Source organism: Spermophilus citellus, assembly GCF_964194105.1.
Source record: "Spermophilus citellus genome assembly, chromosome: 7".
Taxonomy (NCBI): domain Eukaryota; kingdom Metazoa; phylum Chordata; class Mammalia; order Rodentia; family Sciuridae; genus Spermophilus; species Spermophilus citellus.
Window position 1 is genome coordinate 66470433 of NC_138188.1, and position 27201 is coordinate 66497633.

At 44.1% G+C, this 27201-nt stretch overlaps 1 protein-coding gene across 4 annotated transcripts in view; it reads right to left on the bottom strand.

The window, feature by feature from the left end:
• TNIK (TRAF2 and NCK interacting kinase) overlaps window positions 1–27201 on the bottom strand; it is a 381644-nt gene that overhangs the window by 87185 nt on the left and 267258 nt on the right. For all 4 annotated transcript variants that reach the window (XM_081301723.1, XM_081301721.1, XM_081301722.1 and 1 more), the window contains exons 8-12: window positions 24000–24054; window positions 21735–21813; window positions 14180–14355; window positions 8857–8923; window positions 5388–5592 (exon numbers count right to left, since the gene is read on the bottom strand). In XM_081301723.1, the coding sequence (XP_081157849.1) occupies window positions 5388–5592; window positions 8857–8923; window positions 14180–14355; window positions 21735–21813; window positions 24000–24054 (582 nt within the window). The remainder of the gene's footprint in view (window positions 1–5387; window positions 5593–8856; window positions 8924–14179; window positions 14356–21734; window positions 21814–23999; window positions 24055–27201) is intronic.

Sequence of the window (27201 nt, forward strand, 5' to 3'; positions counted from 1 at the left end):
TAAAAGGGCTGGGTTTATGGCTCAGTGGTTAAAAGCATGCCTGGGTTCAATCCCCGGTACCAAAAAAAAAAAAAAAAAAAAAAAGTAACTGAGCTGGCCTGCAGGGCTGTGCCTGGGTTTCCTTGCCTCACATCTTCCCAGTCTGTGCTCAGCTTCCTTAGTGGGACTCTGGCCATCTGACCTCCAAGCCAGGCTCCGCTCATTGTCCCTGGGGTGTCCTCTCTCTTAGCAGGCCTTCTCTGCCACTGTGGTCACCATAAAGACAATTACTGACTGCTCTGGGACTAACTACCTATCTTCCTCACTGATCTGGTCTTCATAAGGGCAGTCTGTATTCCAAGTGTCCGGCATGCCCAGCAGAGGGGCTTACTAAATATTTACTGGATGACTGCCTGCAGGCATAAGAAAAAGGTTTCAATTCCACCTTACACTTATAAAAAACAAATGAGCCCAATGTCCTTGAAAGCCCCTATTCACTCACAGTTAAATGTTAGAGACTTATTTATAATTCACATTTTTAGGCTGCAAGGCACTATTTTGTAAATTCATGCTCCACTGTTAATGGCTAATAAGATACTAGTGGTATTTCTTTTAAATGTTTTTTTTTCAGGTGATGGAACCAAACAGCAGAGTAGTTTTTAGCTAAAAACCTGCTGCTTTTGCAACTGGACAATGTTATCAAGGTCTTGAAGGGGACTAGATGAGACCTTGATGGCTTGAAAAACAACTCAATTCTCGAAAAATAAAATTGTGAAGCAGGGTGGTACTCCTCAGGTCAATTTGGTCCTTCCTGTAACTTCAAGATATCCCCCTAAAATGAAGGTACAGAATGCTCTCAGACAGTTGAAACAAAATATAAAAACACTATTATCCTATAAAAATTCCTTTATTTTTTTGGTACCAGGGATTGAACACCAGGGCACTTAACCACGAGCCAATCCCCAGCACTTTTTCTATTTTATTTTGAGACAGGGTCTCACTAAGTTGCTCAGGGCCTCACTAAGTCACTGAGGTTGGCTTTGAACTTGCCATCCACTTGCTTCAGCCTCAGGAGCCATTAGGATGACAGGCATGTGCCACTGCGCCTGGCTCAGAATTCTTAAGCAGCGTCAAAAAATCACCATGAATCTGTCATAAAATTAGTCTGAGATAACCAGAGTAGGAGGTGTAATATCTTCAGCACCCTATTCCAACCCAAGTACTGGGGATTGAACCCGAGGGCTTACACATGTTGGCAAGTGCTATACCACTGAGCTGCATCCTCAGTCCTTTTTATATTTTGTTTTGAGACAGGATCTCATGAAGTTGCTCATGATGGCCTTGAACTTCCAATTCTTCTGCCTCTGCCTCCTGAGCAGTTGGGATCATGGGTGCCGGTTACCGGAGCCTCCATTCTCACACACTAACTCTGTGATACATAATGAAAGAAGTTGTAAACCTAAGTTAAGTAATGGAAATTCTTGCTGAACTGAGTGGAAGTTAAGGAGGTTATCTATGTCTTTTCTTCTATTTGTTCACCTTAGCTGAGTTGAATCAAGTCCTGGAACTTAAGTTATTAATTATAATTTATCACTGGCCAACACCTGAGTATGGTCTGCACTTTCTAATTGGCCAGAAGTCATGTGCTTTTCTTAAAGCTGATAAATGACACTATTCAGTGTAGAGTCACTGTCCTTCCAAGAATATACAGGTACTGATTACTAACCTACTCAGATCCACATGATTACCCATAAATAGCAAAGGACATGCAGGGCCTCCTACACAGTCCCGTGTGACCAAAGGGGGTGGCTGTGGCCTTTATTTGGAACCTGTAATCTCTCTCTCTCTCTCTCTCTCTCTCTCTCTCTCTCTCTCTCAGGATGCCTAAAAAACTCCATCTGACCCCAAGAAAGCTAAATTCTCAAGATGAACCATGGACTTTAGCTCTTTCTATGTGCCTTTGTAAGCCAAGTTCCTGCTCAGGACACACAAAGTGCTCATCCTGGCTGGGATGGCAGTCATTGATAGGATCCAGCAAGGGTCTGTCCCTGGTGGAAGACAGTACCATCATTAGGGGTTCAGAATTTATAACCATCTGAGTGTCGAGTATTTCTCATTCTGCTCTACTGAGCTCTAGGCCAAGATAAAGGACAGAAAGATGACGCTAGTATAGGCTGATGCCTGTGTCCATAAATTCCTGTTTCTAGTGAGAATCCAAGGTTCATTCTCATTGTCACATGGAGCAGAGGGTCATGTCCTCATGTGTGAAGACTCCTCCTGTGCAAGCCACATCTTGGTGTGCCTTCGGATGCCTGGGCCTCACCAAGCTGAGTTCTGATTGCATTCATGACAGAATCTCCATTAAATTCCACAAAAGAATAGCCACAAAGGAGGTCTCACAGCTCAGAGCTGAGTACCTGCTGGGCATAGCTTCTTTGGTCTTGCTCAAAAATCCCTAAACGTCCAAGGTAGAAGACCACAGGCATGGTAGCACAGGCCTGTAAACCCAGCAATTTGGGAGGAGGAGGAGGGAGGAAGATCACAAGTTCAAGGCCAGCCTCGGCAACTTAGCAAGACCATGGCTCAAAATAACAAATAAAAAGGGCTGAGGGATAGCAGCGGTACAGTGCTTTCTAGTATGTGTGGGGCCCTGGGTTCAATCCTCAGTACTGAAGTTAAACATACCAACAAAAAAGACCACAGAAGTATAGGCCTGGTAAAGAACATGGAAAGAACCAAAGACAGTTTGTCACTGCAGAGGCAGGACACAGGCAGTGACTTGGTGCCTAGACTCTGCAGTCCAATCCCCTGTACTTGAAACCTGGTTTTTTCTCGAGCTGGGTGACCTTTAGCAAGTTATTAACCTCTCTAAGACTCAGCCGCATTATCTTTAGACTGAGGATTATCGTGAGGATTAAATGAGACAATTCATGCAACATACGGACCCGAGTGCCTGTCACGTGGTCAGCGCTTCATAATCATTAGAAATGACTATTCTAGTAACTCAATGAATAAACATATGAAGTGGAAACAAATCACATCATGTGTGAGGGGAAGAAAATCTAAAAAATAAAAACAGAACGAAACAATGTGCCCTCTGAAAAGAGACTGCAGCCATCGAGAGGATGTTAAGTCCAAGAGTGTGTGTTACAATTAAAAAGGAAAAAGAAGGGAATTTGTATAAGTGCATGCCTGTGTGCATCCTTGAGAATCTTAAATGCTTTAAGGGATGATTGGGAGAACTTTCCAGGGTTGCACGATAAGGTCCTACAGCCTGAAATTAATGTGTGAAGTAGTCAGACAGGAGAATCAAAAGGCAAGGATTCTGGGTTGAGCTGCTCGAGTCAGTGGGGCCTGGGAAATGCACTTGAAGGGAAGGAGCCCCACCAGGAAAGCATCAGGAAAGGCAGGGTTTGGTCCTAAGTCTGAAGGAGGAGGCCTTGTCTAAACAGCAGAGGCCCTAGCCCTTGAGTGGCCTGAGAGATTGAAGGAATGGTGTGGCCCCAGGCTGGGGTGCCAAGACAAGAAATCACAAATGACCTGGGAGGGCTGAAAGACAAAACCTGAGGATATCTGTGAGTGCCTGAGAATTTTCACTTATGCCTGGAAGGTAACCAGAGGTCATGCAGATGCCTCCCATTTCTGTGCCATCCACATCACCTCTGAGACCTGCCTCATGCCCACGCCTCACTTCACCCTGCTCCCACCTGCTCCTTGGAAGGTTTCTGTCCCACAGCACCACAGTGCCTCTCTGTCTTTGGCATCATAAATCTTGGAACACCAGATAACAGATGCACTTCAAACACGACATGTACTAGCATTCTTTACACCAACAATATAAACTTAGATTGCAAAGGGCTTTATTTGCCTATTGCAAAGAAACTGGCTCCTTGCCAAAGCCTCAAGGTCCAGTTTTAAGGATCACAGTTCAAGGCTCTGATTACACAGCCACACTTAAAAGGCCTACACTGGGACCAGGGACCGCAGGGTGTAAATCCTTGCTTTCACTTCCCAGCCCTGTGATATGGTACCAGTTACTTCCCCTCCCTGAATCTCGGTTTCCTCTTTGTTAAATGAGAACTATATCAACTTTACACACAGATAATGAACATGTGCAAAATGATATGAGATATGGGATATAAGCAAAGCATCCTGCCTGATAACTGGCACACAGAAATCACTCAATAATGGCAGCTGTTGGGTATTATTGTTGCTGGTCTGAAACTAATATTCCAGGGACATAATGAGGTTGATGAGATTTACTGCAAAGTAGAACTGAGGCCCTCGCTGATTTAAACAAGGGAGGCCGGACCTTGATGTACCATTTAAAAAGCAATCTGCTCTTGGTGTCTGCAATTCACCACCCTCTAACTCTACAGTGGACACCTGACAAAACAAGTAGACCATTGTAAACCTATTAATGAGGAGGAAGCTGGTGTTTGGGAGACCTGTGAAATTACTACCCAATAACTGTGCAGTTAGTGAACCTTTCATTTGCAGCCCAATTTCCCCAGTAGCTCAGCACTCTCAGTTTCATAATTGTCCAGAGGCTTTGATTTATCTTGGAGAGGATGGAGGTCTTGGAGACGTGGGAAAGCTTCTGGGAAGGAGGCCTGAATAAAGGTCTGTGTGACCACAAGGTTCAGAGCCTCGCTGGGGACCTGCCATGCAAGAGACTGTGGCTGGCAGTGTGGTTTCCCATGCAGCTGACAGTAGCATCTGCTGCTGAAGGTGGGCCTTGCCTACCAGCTAAAGAACAGGCCCTGAAGGAGGGTGTGGGGAAGGACTCATGAAATGCTGTTCCCAGGGTTAACAAGAGAACCAATAGGCAGGCGCTGCTTTTCCACACTTGGCATCTACTTATTTGCCTATTCTCTGTGGTTTCGTTAACACCTGTATCCCACCTCTTGATCATACTTATATAACTCATCCATTCCATAAATGTTCATGAGTCACCTACTGTGTGCTGGGCACAGTTCTATAGGCACATTAGGGAATGATGGAATAAGAGATCAAATCTGTGGAGCTTACATTATAGCAGGAAGGTAGAGACTTACACAGAGCATGTCTGAAGGTGGTCAGAGTGCGGTAAACAGGGATGGGAATAGAATAAGCCACAGGGAGAGAGGTGCAATTTAAGTAAGGTGGTCAAGGAAGGCCTGACCAAGAAGGTGATACTGAGCAAGACTTGAAGGGGTGGATGCCTTCAACCACATGTCTACAGTGACCACACCATCCGTCTTCTGGGACTGAGAGCACTCAGGCCTCATCCCCCTTTGCAGTCAAGGTGTGTGTGCACCAACCAGGCAGTGGCCCCAGCCTCGAGAGTGGGATCTGGGCTCTCTGTGGAAGCTTGGGGAGTGACCACAGCTGGCAGAGGGTGCAGGGGTAGCCGGCAGCATGCTCACCTCCTCCAGCCGCCGGCGCTGCTCCTTCTGCTCCTCAATGCGCTTCTGGCGCTCTGCCAGCAGCTGCCGCTTGTGCTCCTCGTTCTCCCGCTGCTGCTGCTCCAGCTGCTGTCGCCGCAAGGCCTCTGAACGCTCCTTGTTGGCCAGTTGGAGTCTCAGGAAGTCCCGTCGCAGTGTGGACTCCCCTGGCAGGTTCAGAATGGAGCTGTGGGCAGGAAAGAGCCATCAGGATTCTGCATGGGGCAGGGGCCATGGCTACTGTGGGTCCTGGGGGAGGGCAGCAGGGCCAGAGCACAGGCTCCTAGTTTCTCCATTAGTTCAAACATTTACCTCCAAAATGGGGGTCTGGAAAGGAGAGGCATGTTTAGCCTTCTTGCCGTGGGACTGGTGCATATATACGCCATCTCCATCCCCAGAGGGATGCCACATTCCTCCAGGACTGTCAACACCACAGTCCTGTAGCAGAGATTTGTTTAAGACTAGCGAGTGTGCAAGCCCTGGGCCCCAGGCTGGCTGTCTCCACATTATGAGAAGACAAAAGAAAGAAAAGTGAACCTTCTGGAGCAGACAGGGGAACCACTCACTTAGACAAGCACAGATCACCCTCACTCATACCACTACCTTCCCGCTCATACCAAACCCCAGGAGGCAGAGGTCAGGCTGCTCCTGTGAAGACTCAGTCAGGGAAGGAAAAGGCTGGAGGCCATGTCAACACAGAGCCAGGATGGAACTCAAGTTTGCTAAAGTCTAAGGAGTTTGGAGCTCGATCCAGTGAATCGTAGTTAAGAGACTTGGTTCTGTCGGCAGAGTGTGCAGCTGGAGTCGCAATCTAGATCACTGACTCCTAGATTCTGTTTCAGTAAAAGTTTCCTCATCCATAAGAAGGTGGTTTGCATGTGTTTGCACGTGCACACAGCAGAAAGAGCAAGAGGACGAACTCACGCATTTGGCTGGTTTGCTGGTAGTCTGGGTCTGCTCTACCCCAATCTAACTGCAAGGGAGCAGCTTACAATTCTAGCCTCCCTGGTTCTGCATTGCAGCCTAGCAGAAAGGTGGAAAATGGCTTCTGTTTTTTCATACTTAGCCCTTTAAATCTTTCTGGAAGCTTCCACCTGAAATAAACTCATTAAACATATTTACTAGCACTTGCTATGTGACAGGCACTACTATAATAGGCTCTATGGAATCGAAATGAAGGGAAAGAGTGTCCCAAGCAGAACAAAAGCAAGTTTAGAGCCCAGGTTAGGACAGGTGTGGCCTTTCCCAGGAACTGAACACCAGCCCGTTCTCCCAGAATTGAGGAAGCGAGAGGATTACGGCATGAGGAGGTAGAGAAGCAGATTGTGCAAAAGCGTGTGGACATTGAGCCATGCATGGAAAGGCTTTGAGGAGAGGAGTCCCAGGAGCAGGCCTGTATGGCTGCAGCGTGGATCACAGTCTGTGAAGCTAACAGCAGGTCTACTCCTGCAATGGTTCTGCATAGGGGCTCCAACCAGGACAGGAGCAGTAGGGACGGAGGCTGGAAGAGTGTTTGGGGATAGAGTTATGGAGACCCCAGACAGGCCTGATGTGTGGAGGGAGGGATGACTTGCAGGTTTTGTCTCGGCAGCTGGTGGTGGTGGTGAGGAGGACTGGAATGAGGAATGTAGTTTTGGTGGCAGCTGACAAGAGGATTTGGTTTAGGAGAGTTGTGAGCATGCTATGTGAGATCCTGCCATAAATGTCATAAAAAGGCTTTGTTTGTGATATTCCGCAGACAATCCCACAGTCCATTAACAAGCCTCCTCTAAAACTTACTGCCTTTGTGTAAAACTCTAAGACAAACCCCTAAATGATAGTGCTTCTATGCACAGGCCACTTGCTCTGTGCAGAGGGGATGGGGCTTGGGAACTTCACCTCACGTGTACCAGAGGATGCCCCATTAATATTAATCAATGTTGAATCAATGTCAGGAGACCTGAGCTGCATTAGTGACTCAATTATTAACTCCGCGTGTGACCCGATTGCCACCCTTGAGCTGTCGCTTCATTTCTAAAATGAGATAACCATTGCCTTTTCTATTTCTTAGGATTTCATGAAGATTAATTAGATGCATCCATAAAAACAGGACTTGGCACACCATCTTCCACAGGGTACGAAATAATGACATGTTAAAATGATTGCTGGTTGGATCACTAAGTGCCTCCTAACGCACAGCTTAGCAAGTGCTGGAGAGACGGGGTTTCTCAGTTCTTCAGAGAATGGTCAGAGGGCTGATATGACCATCTGAGTAAGCTTTCAAAAAATAGCATACCATTTCTCAGAAAGCAGGGCATTTGGACCTTTGCCTTAGAGGAATGTTCGTTTTCCACATCACTGCTTGACAGTCCTCATTTTTATGTAGCTAAAGTGGGGGTGGCCGACATGCTATGTATCAGATGGAAGGAAACAATTCTCCTTCCGTGATGGACCTTGAGAAATCCTGTGGCAGGTGAAGAGAGAAAAAATGATGGCCCTGTGTGTTCAGTCTCGCCCTTTTAGCAAGGCTCCTGGTCCGCAGGTCTGAGCTAGCTCAAAAGAACACAGACATCCAGCTCATTCCAGTTGCAACAACCCTGCTCCTGGTCAGGAGGCTTCGTGTCAGCAATATAAGAATTGGTCCTTTGAATGCATCCACTCCTTGGATGGCTACAGTTTGGAGACCCCTACATCCGGTGGCCCTCTGTGTGGGCCAATAGAGCTTACTTCGAATTTATAGTGCATAGCCCTCTGGTATGCATGGCTCTTGCCTCGCTGAGCTTCTGCCAGCTGAATTCTCTTACAAAAGAGAAATCCTGGCAGTGCCAGCATCCGAGTCTTAATTATTTATAAACACAGACTGGAAGAAAGTTGGAAGCAAAGTCAAGTGGAATGCACCACGTAGGGATGACGACAGCGAAGGTGAAGCAGCACTTGACTCCAGGCCTGACGTGTGACAATGAGACTGGCATGGAAGCTTCCACTCGGGGCTCACCTCCAGAGTGTAATTTGATTTCTTGGAAATCATTTCCTCTTGGATTAGGCTGCAGTGAGCATGCCGAGGCATATGACAAGGACAGCGGCCTTCTCAAAAGTACAAGGTAATGAGCTGAATAACTCAAGTCTGATAATATCACTTAGGTCTCCCCAAAGTCCCAGTTTTAAGTACTTTTCGTTCTGCATTACCCAGATAAATACCCACTTTACACGATGCATATGTGAAGAAACAAGATCTTGAATAGAGACCATAAATCTTGGGGGACAAGATAAAGAATATGCTGATTTCCACATTTTCTTCAGAGTCTGCCTAAGGAAACTTCCCCAAATTAATGAGCTAGTTTGAAGGCAATAAATTAAATAAGACCACCTTGGTGGATTCTTAAAAATGAACCTATAAATCAAAAGGAAAGTGAATGCTCACAAACACAATTCAGAATGTGGAAATCAGAAGGCCTGGCTTCCGAGTTCATACCTGGGTTCTCCCGAATCGTTCTCCTCCTCTTCCTCCTCACTGCCGCTGTACTCATACTCTGTCTCATCTAAAGAGAGATTCATAGTGCATCAGTGCACAGGACGGTGACAGCCGAGTGAACCCTCCACCCCTATTTATGTCCAGTCATAACTCACATCATGCCACCTTGGTCAACAACAGACCATGAACACAGCATCTGTCCTTTAAGATTATAATGAAACTGAAAATATCATGCTACCCAGTGACATGGGAGCTGTCCTAACTTCACAGCACAAGTATGCCTCACCTGTTGGTGGTAATGCTGGTGCCAACAAGCCCACTGCCCTGCCAGTCATATAAAAGTATTCACCCTACTATGTTTTTTCTCATTATTTTAGTGTATTCTCCTGCCACTTGTTTGTTTTTTTTTTTTAATTCCCATAAAGCAGTATGCCAGGTTGGGGGTGTAGCTCAGTGGTAGAGCACTTGTCTACCATTTGATCCCCAGCACTGCAAAAAACAAACAAAAAATCCAAAACAAATAAAAAAACAACATATGCTGTGTAATGCTGGCAGTAGCCTCAGACATTTCCTGTGGTTTGTTGCATCTCTTGACTACATCAAGAGAACATGTCCAGTGACTGACCTATGTCACCTGGTCTATATAAGTATACTGGATGATATTCGCTGAATGACGACATCGTTTAATGACAACTCTCAGAACACATCTTGTCATCAAGTGATGTGTGACTGTATATGTAAATTGAGGCCCACAGAGTTGTGGCTAACATGGGACTGGGGTGTCCTCTAGGCCTCCTGACTTGTCATACAGCAGTTCCCACCAACTGGATTTAGGTACCTGGCATTAACTGCCATTAAGACTGTCCCAGCTGACCTTAAATAGTGGTCCCCAGTGACTAACATTCACATGAAAAAGAAACTAAGGAGTTGAAAAATAACTTCTGTGTAACCTTTATTGTAGAATCACCATATCAAACTTTTTGGTCCACTATTAACTTATCACTAAATGATTTATCATGTTATCAGCCATTTTGAAAGTGATATTTTGTTATGACTTACATGGCCTCACAAATTGCCTTTAGATATCTTGATAAATACCAGAAAGAAACTTTTGACAACTGGTACGATTAACATGTAGTTAGAATGTGTTTTGATTGACAGTAAGCAAGTTAACATGAATAAGATTGAGTCTGTGCTTCAGAGGATATCAGAATGTAACAGGCAAGACAAATCAATAATCAGAACTACCATGTCCACAAAGAAAGGGAATGAATATTTGTCAAGTGTCAGGGGCCGCCCTGTTCAGGAGCTATGCACACACCTTTAAGTCATGAGTAAAGAGGTACTGGACTGGTATTGCACCCCACAATGCAAGTGGACTCTACCTCCGCTTGGATAAGAAAGGCACAGCTCCAGGAGTGGTCGTTACCCAATGGGGTTGAATTACACCACCTGTTTTATTGTAATCCTACCCTTCTGCCCTTTTTTGGATAGAATGTTCCATGGATTCGTCTCCCCCGCCCCTGCCCCTGCCATTAATAAAACCTGTGTTCGAGGCGTGCTCCCTCTTTTTCTTGCCTACCTTGCTTCTTTGGTGGAAGCTGGGGCAGAGGGGCTGTCACAGAACCCAAAGACAAAGGTATTTCTCTGTCTGTGTGTCATTATTTCATGCCAGCCCAGTTCTCCTGGAGTGACCTTGACCGGTTTAGTTGTATGTCATGGCGGTTGAGTGTCTCACATGCAAACAACTAGTGTGAGTTACTTTACCTGCAGTCTTTGTTTATTTCTCATAATAATCCTCTAACATAAAGCCTATTTTCCAACTGAAGCTACTCGTATTACAAAAGGTGAAGTGCCGTGGCCAGTGTCATCACCTTATAATAAAATGTCAGGCTGGGATGTGGATTTAGAATTCAATCCAGAACTTTTCAACCTTAAAACCAGAGCTTCTTTCCAACACGTTGTATGCTAAACAGAAGTACATAAAAAGAGCCATGAAAACATGAAAGAAAAGAGCAGCTAGTTCCACAGCTCAGAAAGGAAGAAAGGAACAGTGAAGTACTGAGGTGGGAATGACCAGGGCCTTGGAAGGTCAGTGGCCCTTCTCCAGAAACTGGTAGCTGGAAGTGGCAGGGAAAGGGCATTCCAAGATGCGTATCCACATGAACAAGGCTAGCGGTATTACACGTGCAAGAAACCATGAGTTGTGTGTAGCTAGGTGTCCAGGTGTGGGAGAAGTAGATGGAGGGAGAGAGGACAGAAGGGGTGAAATGGTGAAATAGCTCACTAATCCTTATATATGTCATGCTGGAGATATATCTGTGGGTGATGAGGAGGCTTTAACGATGGAACATTACTGTTATCTCCTCCTAGATCTGAGTTTGTAATTACAACTTTGAAGACATTTTGGCACCCTATCAAGGGAACTAAAATGGCAATTTGGTTTTGTTACCACTAGGAGGCAGCATTCACAGGGTAAAAACAGGCTACAGCTTTGACTTTGACACTAGGCAGGCAGCAAAGAGATAATGAAAAAACTCATGGGCTGGGGATGTGGCTCAAGTGGTAGCGCGCTCGCCTGGCATGCGTGCAGCCCGGGTTTGATCCTCAGCACCACATACCAACAAAGATGTTGTGTCCGCCGAGAACTAAAAAATAAATATTAAAAATTCTCTTTCTCTCTCTCTCTCTCTCTCTCTCTCTCTCTCTCTCTCTCTCTCCCCTCTCTCACTCTCTCTTAAAAAAAAAAAAAGAAAAAAGAAAAAACTCATGTGTGATGAGTTCAACTGTATTTTTTAAAATCACAAATTAGCTTCCTACCTTTAGGTTAAGTATGAAGTTTTCAGGCTACTTTTTATTTTTACAGGTTTTTTTTTTCACCTAAATGTAAAGACCCTGCATAAAGTGTCTTAATACGCCATATCAAAAGTTTAATACTTCAAACTTTTCCAAAATGGATAAACATAGAGTTCAAAGTAAAATGAAGACATTTTATCTAATAAAGTAAATTGCAGCAAGGGAAAGAAGCGCACAATTATTCCTAATTGTGTAATTCCACTCTCTAAGGTAAAAGCTTCATTTGTCAGGCTTCTCAATTTTAATACCTCACCAGAATTTGGTTTGATTGCTTTTGTACTTCTGGGTTAAATTAGTACATGTCAACATACCTTAAGGAAAAGTATCAGATTAAATAAATCATAAAGCAATGCGAATTACAATTGCTTGATTCTACCAGAAGCTGGTCACAGAGGAAGCTACTAGGAGGGAAAAAGTTATGAGGGGGAGCAAATTAAGTGATTTGATCAACAGCAAATGGAAGGAGATTTCAGTTGATCAAATGCCCTTCCTTGTAGAGCAGACAAAGATGAGGCTGGAACTGTAACTCTGGGACCCTAAACCTAAACAGGATGAGATTCCTTAAATTGCAACATAACTCTTGAATAGACCTACTGCCACTCTACAGAATAAACACATTAAAAGTAGGATCTATCTTCATTGCATGATGGGTTCTGGGTTTCCCAGTCTTATTCACAGATCATGATTTCTAGAAGGTATCCCTGAAGAGCACTGAAAAATTAGGCTCATAAAGAATTGCCTAAATAAGAATAGCTAATAAATAGCTACCGAATGTACCTAGGTGCCAGAAATGGTGTAACTATTTTACACACATTATTTCAACTTTGCAACAAGGCCAGGCATTAGGTATTATTATTATTTTTATACCCCCAATCCTATTTTGGAGATGAGAAAACTGGGATGAAGTTCACATAACTCATAAGAGGCAGGGCTGGAACTGGAACACAGAATTTGATTCTCAAAACAGACTGAACATTTCACCTAGTCTGTATACCCATAGTACAATCAAATTTCCCTTTTAGAGAAGTTGGCATTTAATGTTTAGATGTTTGATATGTTGCCCTAAAATATTCTCTTTTAATAAAAGTTTTGACTTCAGGGAGTGGCCCAAGACCACGACGGAAAAAGAGCAGCTGAAATGTCAATCTTGAAACTTCTCGATACTGCCCTATGGGTTTCTCCTCAGGCCTAGTTCCTCCAGCTTGGTCTGGCCTCCCTGTTTCTTGGAGCCTCACTGACATCTTATCCCTATCCCCCCACTCATGGCTGGAGATGGGCCTCCGTTTTGTCTCAGCCTCATGACCTCCCATTCCTGATCACATACTTTCCTTTGAATCCCTGAGGCTGGCTGTAGAAGGGGTGCCCTACTGGCGCCCCTTCCCTAAGCCTCAGCTCATACACCCAGCTGTGTTGTGGTTGCTAATAACAGCGGCAAAATGGAGAAAAATGGAAATAAAGGAGGGCAACTTCTGTCCTACCTGTCTGCCACCCTCTGAACTGAAAAAAAAGAGGAGGGGTGGAGAAGAGGGAAGCAAGGAAGAGCACATCACCAGTGCCTCCCCACACCATGAGCCTCTGGTCTTCTGCTCTAAGCTCCACACTCACCCCTCCAGCCCACACTGCCTCCTGCTGTCCTCTCCCTGCCCACTTTCCTTCCTGCTCTCCATCCAGCAAGTCTTTGCTACTATCTTCTCCATCTCTGTCTTCCACACCCCAACCTTCCCTATCTCCCTAAACTATGCTCATCTGGCCATAAAACCTGCCCCAGGTCACGTGATCCTTCTCTTGGTCAGGGTGCAAGTGAAGGAGGGGCAAGCTTTCAAACAATGAGGGTGAACTACTAGAGCCTTTCCAAAGAAGCACTGAAAACACTGCGTGGTATGAGAGAGGAGTTTTTGCATCTGTGAAATAAAGACGTGCCTCAAATGACCTTCAGCTCAAACTCTGATGTTCCATATAGCAAGTCTGGCAACCTAATGATCTTTGATATCACTGAAGCTCTGAGAAAATTCTTTCTGACTTCTAAATAACTGAATTAGAAATGAGCCTCAGAGCACAGAAACTTAAATGCTTAAGACTGTCAGTAGAGAAAAATGTCAACTGGATGAATTTTGTTTTTTTTCAGGTTGTCTGTCTTCTGTAGATTTTTAGTCTTCTGAGCATGAATATTCATTTGAATTAAGAAAATCACTTGTCATTTTAAAGTGCTTCATAGTATCACGCAACACAAGTTTGCTCAGTGCCTGGAAGAGGGGATGTTTCACACAGATCTATTTTTTCATGGAAGATTCTACTTCAGCAGTGGATTTCACTCCACTGATATCTTAAGACTTCGATCTCAATGGTGGTCCCCAGCACTAAGAGAGCAACGCATCTGAAATCTCTAGTCACCTCTGAATCCACCAAGAGCCCACAGTTCACACTCCATCTTTTGTTTCTCTTGCTCAAATGCAAATGTGCATCTAACCTTTTTCTCCGCGCTTCTTCTTGGTTCTATCAATATGGTCCTTGAGCTGGATGCGGACCTGTCGCTCATTCGGCTGGTCTCGTATAAACGGGTGCTTCATCAGCTGTTCTGTTGCCGGTCGCTGGCTGTGATTCTTTACCAAGCAGCTCTCAATAAATGACTGGAATTTTTTTGACCTGTCAAACAAAAGAGATGAATCTGCAGATAAAATGACAATCCCCCAAATCCAAATATAGACTTTTTGGAAATGCTGGAATTAAAAAATAAAAGGCCCCATCCATCGGTCAGCATAGATATCAACCAATCACAAAATAGGTCTAGCACTATATTAGGTACAATGGGGGCCAAAGGCATCGTCACCATCAACACTGAGGTAACATATGGTAGTTAGCATATGAAAGCATCTGCACAGTGTATACATAACATTACACAGAAGACCAAAAGGAATTAGGGAAGAAAAAGCTCTCCCTGGGGATCCTTGCTGGAAGGGCTATTGGAATGAAGAAACCAAAGTGGGGCCTTAAAGAATGAGGAGAAAAATCACTCTAGAGAAAAGATAGTTCAGGTAGGCAAAACAATCAGGGGAAAACTGAAGCTAGGAGGGAGGCTACATATGCAGGGGCATTAAGATGAGTGGATTAAATGAGACAGAAAACACAGACTGGAGAAAAGCAGAGGGAGGGAGGGGTGAGGAGGGTGCACTACGAGCAACATTCTTACATGGGCAAGTGAACACTGATCAGGCACATTTTTTAACAGGTAATTTCTGAATCACTTTGAACTTTGGTTTCCAATGAATTGGAACAGGATGTACGTATTTTTGCCATCAACCCAAGGACTTGAAAATTTGGATCTAAGTTCACACCTAGAAGCACATATATCTCCCTCTGGAAAGGCCCTATTTCCTCAAAGATTAACTCTGTGCCAGAGATGCACAGGGGCAGGTCAATCAGTAAAGAGATAACACACCAACAAGAGATGGCAGCAAGTCCACATGTGGTTGAAATTAATGGTGGACTTTAGCCATGATTCATGAGCTGGGCACACATGTTCTTGCTGAAGGTTCCAAGAAATCATCCAGTCATAAATAATTAAGCTCACGACTGACTCTGCCTTTCCAAGGCACTCCACTGACAGCTCAGTACTTCGTCCCTGGAGACCTGGGTGGAACCTTGGACATCCTGCCCACCTAACCCAGAGCAGGAAGGGACCATTCTATGCTCTCTGTCACTCTCCTGTGGTGCCCTATGGATCCCCACAGCTTTCCCAAGTTTCCCAGAAGGCCATATTTATTTCAGGCTTGAACAAACTGGGGAGTATGTACTTTAATATTCAAATGTGAGATGCACTTCTATATGGACTACTTTCTATTTCTGCCTCTGTCAAAATGATTTTTCATTTTAATCCATGTTTTTGAATTTTTCCCCCCATATTTTTAAAAATTGGTATTCCGTGTTTTTGAAGTACTGAATTACTTGTATTTCCCCCCCCCAAAAAAAAAAAAAAAACTTTAAGCTAAGTTTTAGAAATAGTTTGCATAGTAATAAAATTAATCTACTGTACTTGGGGTTATGCCAGGATGAATCAGGATAGGCCACATCATAGACTAGAAATAGTGACGAGAGGATGGATATTATGCACCTGCCTATTCAGTGCTTCAGCCCATGTTTCTGCTTCTCCCATACTGGAAATTCTCAGCAGTGTCAGGATCTGTCTGGGTCATCTTTGCATCGTGAGAATAATTGCTGTGCTCTATGTTTGATAAATGAATAAATGAATGGATAGAAGGGCTGGGCAAGGGCTACGCTATGAGGACCCTCAACTCTGTGCATGTGAAGGACTGAATGGGAGAACTGGAGGGGAGGTGGGGTTTCCTTTCTCTGATCCATTGAATAAATCTGTGCCGGTGTCCACCTGGTACCATCTCTCTATGGAGAGACCTTGCAAGAAAAGCCTAATGAGATAATGGACTCCCTTAAGGAATAAACTGGAAAGAACGAGGTTGACCTCCATAATAGAAACAGACAACGCCACGCAACGCATTGCTAGATAGGAGAATCCGTTTTTTTTTTTAAAGAAGAAAACAAAAACAAATGAAGACAGAAGGCCATTAAATATTCACAAGAATGCACATGGCAGTCCTCTCTCTTGCTGGTGACTAGGAGGAAGTGCTTATATTTTATAAAGTACTCCACTATTAATTAGAGGGCAATAAATAAAAGAACTCACATTCAATTTAAAAAATGAGTCCCAGACTTAATAGACTGTACATTCCACTCCCCACACTGATGTCTAAAATAAAAAAAGCCAGAGAATTCTCCAGATCTCCAGGAAGGAGCCTGGCTCATGGAGCTTCATGGATCCAGCCACCAGAGTCCCAGTTCTGGTGCCTTCCTGGTGGAAGGAACACAGGCAGCCAAGAGAATCACTTTGGGCCCAAGGAGGGCCTGGATGTGCAGGGCTGGGTGTGTATGACACGTCTTGTTCAAATGGCAGAGTTTGACGAGAAAACCATCTTACCTAAAACACATCCTTGAAGAAGGATTCGCTGTCTCTTATTTACGTTAGTGTGACCAAAGAATGGATGTGCTTAATTACACGTTTAATTAAATGTGAAAACACTTTACCTCTATTAAATATTTCCTGTTTGCTGAGTGTTCTGATGGGTTTAAAGTACATTTGTATAATTTTACTGCTTTAATCTCTTTAAACTACGTCTGTCTTTTTTTTTTTTTTTTTTTTTTGGCTGGGAATTGAACCCACGGGTGTTTATCCACTGGACCACATCACCAGCCCTTTTATTTTGAGACAGGGTCTTACTAAGTTGCTTAGGGTCTCAATAAATTGCTGAGGTTGGCTTTGAACTTGTGATCCTTCTACCTGAGCCTCCTGAATTGCTAAGGTTACAGGCATGTGTCACCACCCCCAGCAGTCTATCTTCTTAAAAAAGCAAAACAAAACAAAAAAACTCACCTAAGATTAGTAATACTAACTTCCCAAGGGTGGGCAGGGAGAAGTGAATGGTAACTAGTGGTATTTACAGTTTGAGGCACTAATTCTACTCCCAGTATCGGTAAACACTTTATCTCCCCCAGCCTAATCTTGTTTACACATCAAATTATGTTAGGGGAATTTAAAATGCTTTAAAGATGGTTACATAAACCATTATAATTATTGGGCTTAATATTTTGGGGTAATCATGGGATTCTCTAAATGCAATATGAACTTGAAAATTCACAGTGGCCCTGTCCTATTTCATAGAACTACCTTCTTTCTCTCCTTGGGGCTCAGTCACTTACTGTGTGGCTTTGAGCAAAGCACTTAACTTCTCTGTGTCTGTGTCTCTAGCTGCAAATGGGAATATTATCAGTACTTACCTCCAAAGACTGCTGTGATGATCCAATGAATTAATTCACATCACAAACTTAGAACAGTGCCAGACAGCACACACACCCTCTCTGTGTTTGGTCTTTTGTTCTTATTACTATGACTGTGAGGACAGGCACCCTTCCTTTGTCACCAGGCTTAAGGAACAGAGCACCTGCCTTTAACACTAGGGAGCAGGAATCTGAAGTCATATTCACTTATGACTCTATTCATTACGTTGTTTAAGGACAGGGACATGTTCTGAGAAATGTGCTGTTTGGTGATTTGGTCACTGTGCCAACTTTGCAGAGCACACCTGCACAGGCTGAGGTGGCTGCGACGTCACCAGGAGACTCAATTCTGTCTTACATGTGGCCCACTGTAGACCAATACACCATTATGTGGTGTTCTCTGAGGGAATTATTTTCTGTATCTTTGAGTGAGGTGAGTCAGCAGGAAGGGTCAACCGGGCTGCCAAGGAGACTGGACAGAAAAGGCTAACGGGAAAGGTCTGGGGGCGGTGTTTGTTTTGCATTTAACAAACTCAATAATCACATTACAACTTGCAAATTCATTGTATTTAAAGTATTTCATGACGTTTGCTTTATAGTACCATTATTTTCTTTAGTAAACACACACACACACAAACACACACACACAAAGAGCTCTATCATATCTCAAAAAAAGTTCCTGACAACCTAGCAAGAATCAGAAGAGGAGGTTCGTGAAGTCACGGGGTGACTGTAAGCTCTGGAATGCAGCAGGAGCCTGGGGTTGCAGGCTGGGCTGCTCTACCAGCGAGGAGGAGCCCAGACTCTGCCTGGTTGCATGGTCTGGACCGGGGATCTTGCGTGTATGAGTGGTTAGAGTTTTCCAAATGGACTCATCCAACCACTGCTTTGCTGTGTGGACTCTTCAAATTTAAAGGGCGCATGAAAAGAATAAGACTGACCATCTGCTTACAGGAAGAGAGTCATGCTGTCCTGAAGAAGCCCCCGGAGGGAAGCTATGGCACTGAAAGTACAGGGCAGGTGTGGAGGAGCAGGTGGGAAGAAAAAGGGAGAGGAAATCCGAAGGAGATGATTGACCCACATGGGCAGCAGGGGAGACAGGAGGAGGAAAAAAGACCCCAGCCTTACAATTCACTTGCTGGTGGGGAAAGGAGAGGGAGTGAGAGCATCCTGGGTTTCCTCTGGTTATGGACTGAGACCAATATGTGGCTCCCTAGCCTTAGGACTCCACGGGCACCCAGGCCTGTCCTGATGCACTGATGGGAGGAGCTAGGGTCCTGTGAGTGATGGCAATAGCTGCCTATTGCCTTTTCTCCCCAAACTTAAAGGCACAAGAAAGAGTGTTCTCACTAAGAGACTAGATGTCTTGTACATTGAAGTCAGAAGTGTTAGCTGAAAATAACCCTCAACTGGTTGCTCCTGATGAAGTAAGTTCAGGAGCCCATGTCCACTACAAAGGCACCAACTTTGGTAATGTGTTGCTATATACACTGAGAACACCACACTTGACCTGACAAGTCTCTTAGGTAGAGAACAGCTGGGAATGACAGCACACTTTGGAGTTTTGTTTCTTTTGGTTGGGATATGGAGAATTCCTTTCCTTTAAAAATACAAAAGCTGGGCATCCTGATGCATGCCTGTAATCCTAGCGGCTCAGGAGGCTGAGGCAGGAGGATCCTGAGTTCAAAGTCAGCCTCAGCAACTTAGTGAGTCCCTGAGCAATTTAGTGAGATCCTGTCTCTAAATAAAAAGGGCTGGAGATGTGGCTCACTGATTAAGGACCTGTGTTCAATCCCTGATACCAAAAATAAACAAACAAACAAACGAAGAATAAACAAGATGTTTCATTTCCTCCTAAACATTAGAGCCTATTAAAGAAAACTCCATACTATTTCAAATCACTTTGGATCTAGTGTTTTAAGATCAAGAACTCTGAAGAGCTTAAATATTTTCACTTAAAAACTTGAGTTCTGTTGCAGAGAAGTGGGAGCCAGGGTGAGTATTAGGGTATCGTGTGGCCTGGCTGGAGGATGCACCGTCAACCAGTTACAAGGGTACTGATTTCAGTGAGAAATTGGCTCTCCAACTGCCAAGCTGCCTCTATGTCCCTGGCCAGCATAGGTCTCCTGTTTTGACTGGTTCCTTTCCAGTCTGGAAGGGTGTGCCTTGGATAAGATGAAACTGGCTGGGCCTCCTCAGTTTCTGAACCTTCACCAGCTTCCTTCAGCATCATCAAAATTAGTTCTGTGTCAAATTCTGAAGTGGAAAAGTCAGCCTACATTTTCCCCTTGAAGTGTCTATTTCTCCAGCAAAGTCAGCGTGGGTGGTCTTTTGGGAGCAGGGTCACTGAAAACCTCCACCAGTGCAGGGCTGTCACTCACTCTTCAGTGGGGTCGGCAGTGCAGACCAAGGTCAAGATGAAAGCAGAACCAGTGTGCCAACCAGCTCACTGAGGTTTAGGAGTTGGGTAGAAGTGGCACTTGGGGCAGAAGGACAATCTCTTGTCCCAAAAAAGGAGTCGGCACTACTCAGCAAGGGCTATACTGTGCCCTTCTGGAAAAGAAACCAAAAACAGAAACATAAAGCTAAATTGACACATTTTTAAAAGTTGGCAATTAATACAAATATTTTAAGACTAGTGTGTGGCTTCATTATACCATCAGACAAAACACATCTGTGGACAGTTTGTCCTTCTCTGTGAAAAAGCTCAAAATATGCACCCTGGAGCAGGGAAGGAAGAGGTGTAAAAGGTGGAAGGGGGCACAGGAAGTAGAGTCCCCTGTATACATCCAGCTCCAAGGGAGGCCTGGCACAATGACAGGCAGAAACCTAGCAGCCAGGGGGCTCTGTAATGTTCCTGTGATTTCCAGGGGAGGGAATGAGCTGGCTCCTCTTCTTGGGAGCCTGATCCAGGGAGGGGAGAGGAATGGGGCCTTAGGCGCTCCGGGATCACATGCGATTCAGTGCCCAATAGAAGGCTGTTGCTGGGGAGAGAGTGGTGTCTCCTACCTCACTGACCCTCCGAGAGGCTCTGCCTCCTGTTACCAATAGCAACTCACTCGTGCCTGGCAGGCCTGGCAGCTGGGAGGCTGTCGCCTCTTTCCTGGCAGTCTCCTTCCCTCTCTCGCTGTGCAGTGCCTTTCTCTTGTTCACCAGGGTTGCTATGTCATTACCAGATGACTGGTATTAATTAAGACTGCTCCCTGGGTGGTAGTGGTGGGGGGTGAACCTGTGGGTGGGAACTTCAGAGCCCCCCCATTGAGATCTGATCCTGAAGTGGCATGAAAAGGGACAAAGGGCTGTCCCTTCCTGGTCTAAGGGGCCAGGATGTGTCTCTAGGAAAAGGATCAGGAGGTCACAAGTGGGCAGGAATCAACGCCAGGGCAAGAGGTCTCAGAAACTGAAGAGTTCATTGGGGGCAGATACACCACTTCTGCAGGAGGAAGGAGGAAGCCACGATTTTTGTTACAGAATAAGATACACAGGTCCCCACAGATGTATACACGGGTCCCCACAGACGTACACAAGAAAGGAAAAGTCTGACATCTGGCATAACCAGTCATATTCTCTCCAAAACTTTCTCCTGTACCTATGTGTGGCCATAATATTTAAGTAATGCTTTCCTTTGTAATACATCACCTTTTTAAGAATAAGCTAATTAAAAGCAAAGCTTACATCACTGTCCAAAAGAAACCAGTATCACCTGCCATAAAGAGAAAGCAATGGGAAAACCACAAAAAAACTACAAATGCTCAAGCACATGCCAGAGAAATCATCTCAGGGGATACCCAGGTGTGTGTGTGTGTGCATTGTTGAGAAACAGAAGAGAAATCAGCCACTCTAACAGGCTGACTCTAAACTATCACCCTCTCTGATGTGTGTGAAGCCAGGAAAGATACCACTTGGAGTTATTAATCATACAGCTTTCATGTCATTACTTGGGCTCCACCACCCATTTTACCTAGTAGCTCCTTACCTGGTAGGCAATGATGTGCTGCACAAATAGCAGGTAATGCAGCTGTTATTCTAAGATAAATGACATGTGGAAAGTCACCCACCACGCCATAGTCATATTAGTTTAATCCATTCAGCAGGACCCAGGGATCCAAGCTCATTCAAGAGAGATATCCAGGAAAACTTCCCCCTTAGATCTGCAGAACACTGAGGACCAAACTCACCACTTCTTAGACTTGAGCCGAGGCGCTGGGTTCCGGGGGATGAGGAAGAGGGCTCTCATGGGGTGCATGTCACAGAGAGCTGCAAGAGACCAAAACAAGGGCCAGCTCTAGTTAGGAGGCTAAAGCCAGGCCAAGTCCTTCCTGCAGTGCAACGAATACTGCCAACTGACCCTCTGGGCTCATGCAAGCCCAGTGCAGCCCAGGACACAGGATCCAAAAGCTTCCATCTGGAAAGCACTTACAAGAGCTGGTATCTAATTAAAAGAACCGCATTAGATACCACCCCTTTCAAATAGATATGTTAACATTTCTAGGGAATACTCTTACTTCACATTTAAGGAAAATAATTTAAAGAGTCAACAATCTTTGCTGTAAATAACCATCTGACATTCAAAGCACACAGCATTAGATGACAAGTCTAATGGGGACGGTTAAGTTGTTTTTAGTTGGCAAAAGCCTAAGCCATAAAATAGAAGATATTTGATGATCCAAAGAATAGTTTCTTATACATTGAAGGCTCATCCAAGCTCAGTGCGATCTCTGTGGATTTCTAGAGTCCAAAGTACTATCCTAGAACATCATTCACTGTCTCCAGATATCTCAAGTGGCTTCTCAGGTTTCATGATTTTTTTTTTTGGTTTGTTTTTATTTTTTAAATTCACTGACCCCAGGAAGACCAATGAATTAAGGCAAATTGAGTCTGGCAGAAAGACCAAGTTACAAAAATATCTCCATGTGTCAACATGAGATTATCTTTTCCAGTGAAAGCTCTCATATAGTCATATTTTAATCAAAATATTTTGTTAGTTTACTTTTCAAACAGCTGGGACTACCTTTTTCTTTGTACCTAGACTAAAAACAAAGGGTTCTGTGGGTTTATGTTTATTTTTAGCCCTACCTACCACATATCAAGAATGATAATTGTTTAAAGACTGTAGTATATTGCTTTTCTGATTCATAAATGCCCATCAACATTTGTGAATGAAAGGAATGGTGTCAATAAATACTCCCAATCAATCATGGGACAGATGAAATCAACCAAATCGGGATTGAGAAATAAGAAGAGTATGATAACATGAAGGTAAACAGCTATGAATACAATGACCTGTCCGTTGGTGAGAAGGATGGTTTGGAACTGGTCCTTTCAGAAGCAGACACCAAGGTGACATTAAATATGCAAGGATACTACTGGGGAAAGTTCCAGTGGAAGGGAATTAGAATTAGGGAGGGACCCAGGAAAGATGGGCAGGGTCCTCTGGTGGCTCTGCAAGTCTGACTGCCCTGCAATCCAAGGCAGGTGAGCAAAGTCACAAGGGGTTGCTTTGAGCCTCAGGGGCCTAAAAGAAATCTTGTCTTCCAGGAAAGGGTGTGCCTTCTTGTTCCCAGACATGCTTGGTCTTTGATGGGGAGCGGCCCTTGGGAGAGGCAGGCTCAGCACCATTCTGGCAGCATGGAATGGCATCACCTGTGTGGAAGCCTGAGAAGTACATTCTCATGGCCACCACACAGCAGATAGCAATGCTTTGCCATACCAGTGTGCCAGATCTTAAGGAACTTGAGAGGGTCTCAGGATTGCCAGAGTCCTGACCATCCTGCCTCAAATAAGGGCAGGGAAATCTAAAAATCTAAACATCAATAAAGTTAGAGTTGCCTAGTATGATGGCATATGCCTGGCATCCCAGCTACTCAGGAGGCTGAGGCAGGAGGATCAGAAGTTTGAGGCCAGCCTGGGCAACTTAGACCCCGCCCCAATCTCAAAATAAAATGCAAAGGTTGAGGGTGTAATTCAATGGTAGAATGCTAGCCTTGTATGGGTGAGGTCCTGGTTCAATGTATAGTTGTTGTAAAAAAAAAATGGCAGCAATAGAATATAAGTGTTTGTATAACCTGGCCCTGAAAAATCAGCTTTTGAATTTTTTGTACGCTGGAGCTTATAGTCTTTGTGGGTTGCTCACAGTTTTATGTTAGGTGATGAGAAGTTCGAGAATAAACTACACACCAAATCTGTAAGACAAATAAGACTCTCAGAGTTTGCTTTCATTTTTTTTTTTTCATTTTTTCTTCATGGAAACAAGATCCTCACGCTGCTCTGAAATGAACGGATTCCTGGTTAATTTAAGATGACTCTGCTTTCTAAATATGCCAGCTCGAATCCATGCAGGGCTCAGCGTAGCAGAAGTAAAGCAACTGCAGCTCCTGGCAAGGAACCTCCAGTCCCCACAGCGTGGACCAGCAACAGATTCCACTCCAGAGGAGGATACTTACGGGGAGCACCTTCTGCCATCTCAATGGCGGTGATTCCCAAAGACCACAAGTCACTCTGAAAAACAAGGAAGGTACAGACACGTGCATAAATTCAGTCAACAAAGGAACACTTAGTTAAACCTGGGAATGGCTTGAGAGCTGCCTGTGGGAAAATCCTTCAGTTGTCCTGCTTACCAACTTCATCCCCCCAACCAAGCTCCAAGGTGAGAAGGCCCTCGTTCACTTTTTTACTGATGATACTTTGCATGATGCTTAACTCAGGGTCAGTTTTCAACAAATATATGGTAAATGAATGCAAGTTTTTAAAAATCCACTTATCACCGAAATTCATCTGTCAATGGAACCATATGAAGTTACTGCTATTTCTTCTGAACATCTTTACTGAGTTCTAATTGTCATGAAACAAACTGCACATTCATAAAGTGTGCCATCTAATAAGGTATGACACATGAATACTCTCGGGATCCCATCACCCCAATCAAGATAGTAAACATACCCATCACTCCCCAAATATCCCACTTGCCCTTCTGTATTGGAGTCCCTGCTATCTATGGCCCCACTCCACCATCCATAGGCAACCACTGATCTCTTTTCTGTCACTACAAATTAGTGTGCATCTTCCAAAGTCTTCTATTAAGAGTCACGTAAGACAATGCCTTTTGCAATCAGTTTGTTTCACTTAGCATAATGTTTTGAGGTCCATCCTTGTAGCATGTATCTGTACCTCACTCCTTTTTATTTTCTCAATAGTACTCCATTGGGTGGACATAGTGCAGTTTGCTTTCAGTGGTTGACAGACATTTGTATTGTTCCCAGTTTGAGCTAGTCAATACAAAGGTGTGCATTTTTATTTCTTTTGAGAAAATAGACAGGAGTGGAACACAGCTGGATCAGATAGTAGGTTTATCTATTTTCAATGGTTTTTAACCTGCAAGACATCCCCCATATTTTTTAATTAGATGAGGACAGAGAGACTTTGATGATGGTGTTCAATAGTTTCTTCCTAGTGTTTGGAAGAGAGTTTGGAATAGTTGTAGGTGCTCAATACATTTGTTTAAGAATGAACTATCCTCCTTCTTGTAAGTAGACTATCATTTGAAATAAAAATATTTTTTTTGTGATGCTGGGGATTGAACCTAGGGCCTTGTGCATGCGAGGCAAGTATGCTACCAACTGGGCTATATCTCCAGCTCTCAAATAGAGGTTTTTATACCCTTATATTCTTGCTTATGCTCAGACTGATTTTTTGCTCTGATCAGCATTTTCTAGACCAATGATTCCCCTTTAACTGTGGAGTTATACCTGTTGTGTATTCATACACGAGCATAGGAAAGTTATGTCCAGTTATTCTACTGTCTTTCCTATTTACATCCCTCTCCCTTCCCTTCATTCCCCTTTGTCTGATCCAATGAACTTCTATACTTCCCCTCCCTACCCTTCCTTGTAAAGATTTCTTTAAAAAGAACACAAAACACAATTTGAGGGGAAACAACCTGTCTACCTGCTGATCTTCTCATCTGACATTTGTCTCTGTGTTTTGATGTGCCATTAACTTAACTTGAATTCATGACTTAAACTCACTCCAGGAAACCATGATGGATTACTTCATCCTCTAGACCACCCTGTGAGTGCCACCAGAAATTTCTCAGGTTTCCAGGGCTGGTTCTCCCCATTTGCACTTCTGGGTACAAGGGTCAATCTTCAGGGTTCTAAAAACAGAAAGTTTGAACCATCCCTTGTTTTAAAATTTGTGAAAATAGTGGTTTTTCTTCTTCTTTCCAATATCCCAAATGATACCAGGATTTGACATAAGGTGACTCCCTGGTAGGAATAGTTGATCACCTGCAAGTGATCAGAAGAATTATCAGAGCTGATCCTCCCTATATTGTATGATCCTATTCAGTACAGGCTTTGGCTCACTTGTATGCTCTTGGTGTCTGCTTCTGAACACTCAGAGGGTAGAGGAGGGAGGGGGATCCTCAGTCCTTCTCTTGAGGATTTATGGGTTGTTCATAGACTGTAAAAACTATGCATTTAAATCTGTTTGATGCCCACCTTGAGCCAAACTGACTAGATAAGAAAGGTAGTTTTTTACTCAGACCAGTGCCTCAAACTGTCCTGTTGCATGATTTATGTTTACTAATATGCTAAGTGTACATGTGAATATTTCTTGGACATCTGTACTCTAGTGCTGAATCTCATTTCTTCAACTAGAAAATTCAGATATCGAGTGTGTGCGTGCACACACCTTTTATTCTATTTTGTGTTTGTGGCCAACAATTAAAAGAAGAAAATCATAAATAATAAAAGACACTTGGATACACAGTTCTTTGAACTAATAATGGTAGAATATAGCATGCTTTCCTTCAGCATTTTCTAGATCAATGATTCCCCTTTAACTGTGCGGTCTCCATCTCTAACAATATGCTTCTCCCACACTCTGTGTCTATGGCTCAGTGGTCTCTAAAGATGGCAGGAGAGGGGGTCAAATCAATAGATGGGAAAACCAGGTTAGGAAACCTCAAACAGATGATTGCTGCATTTGTTTCCCAGCAGATGGGAGTTTTCCAACCTGAGAGAAAATTTGGTTCAGTGGCCCACATCCTGATATAGTCTCACCCTCCTTGCATTTTAAATACATGATGACATTCTGTATATTATTCAAAACCTCACCTGTAACTTCACTCAGATCAGAGAGACCAAAGTTAAGTTTCCTTATATTCCCATCAAATAAATGTCATGGGTCCATAAAACACATGTAACTGGAAGAGGACCATGAAACTCATGCTGAGTCATCCCCTACAACTAAATTTCTCAATATCCTGTGAGTGACCCCCCCCCCCAGGCCTGTCCAGTGTTGGAGCTGAGGCCTACACAATGTGATGACTTTCCAGGGCATTGGCCTCTTGCCTAGCATGCCACATACTTTACCACAGATGCTGGGCACATATGAACCACACATGAGGACTTAAGTGGTAGATTCTTTGCCTGTCACCAGTTGTCAGATCGATACCATTGTCCTTGGGTGCCAGGTAACTTCTCTGCTTTCAGCACTGCTCAAAGGAGGCAGCTGGTACCTTCTTGCTATGCTTCAAGAAGGATTCAGAGGTTTCAGGAATCACGTACACCCCCAGTGAGTGCACAGCCTCGAAAAGGACTGTGTTTCCCACGGGCTCTTGGCCTTGCTCAGGAAAACATTTCC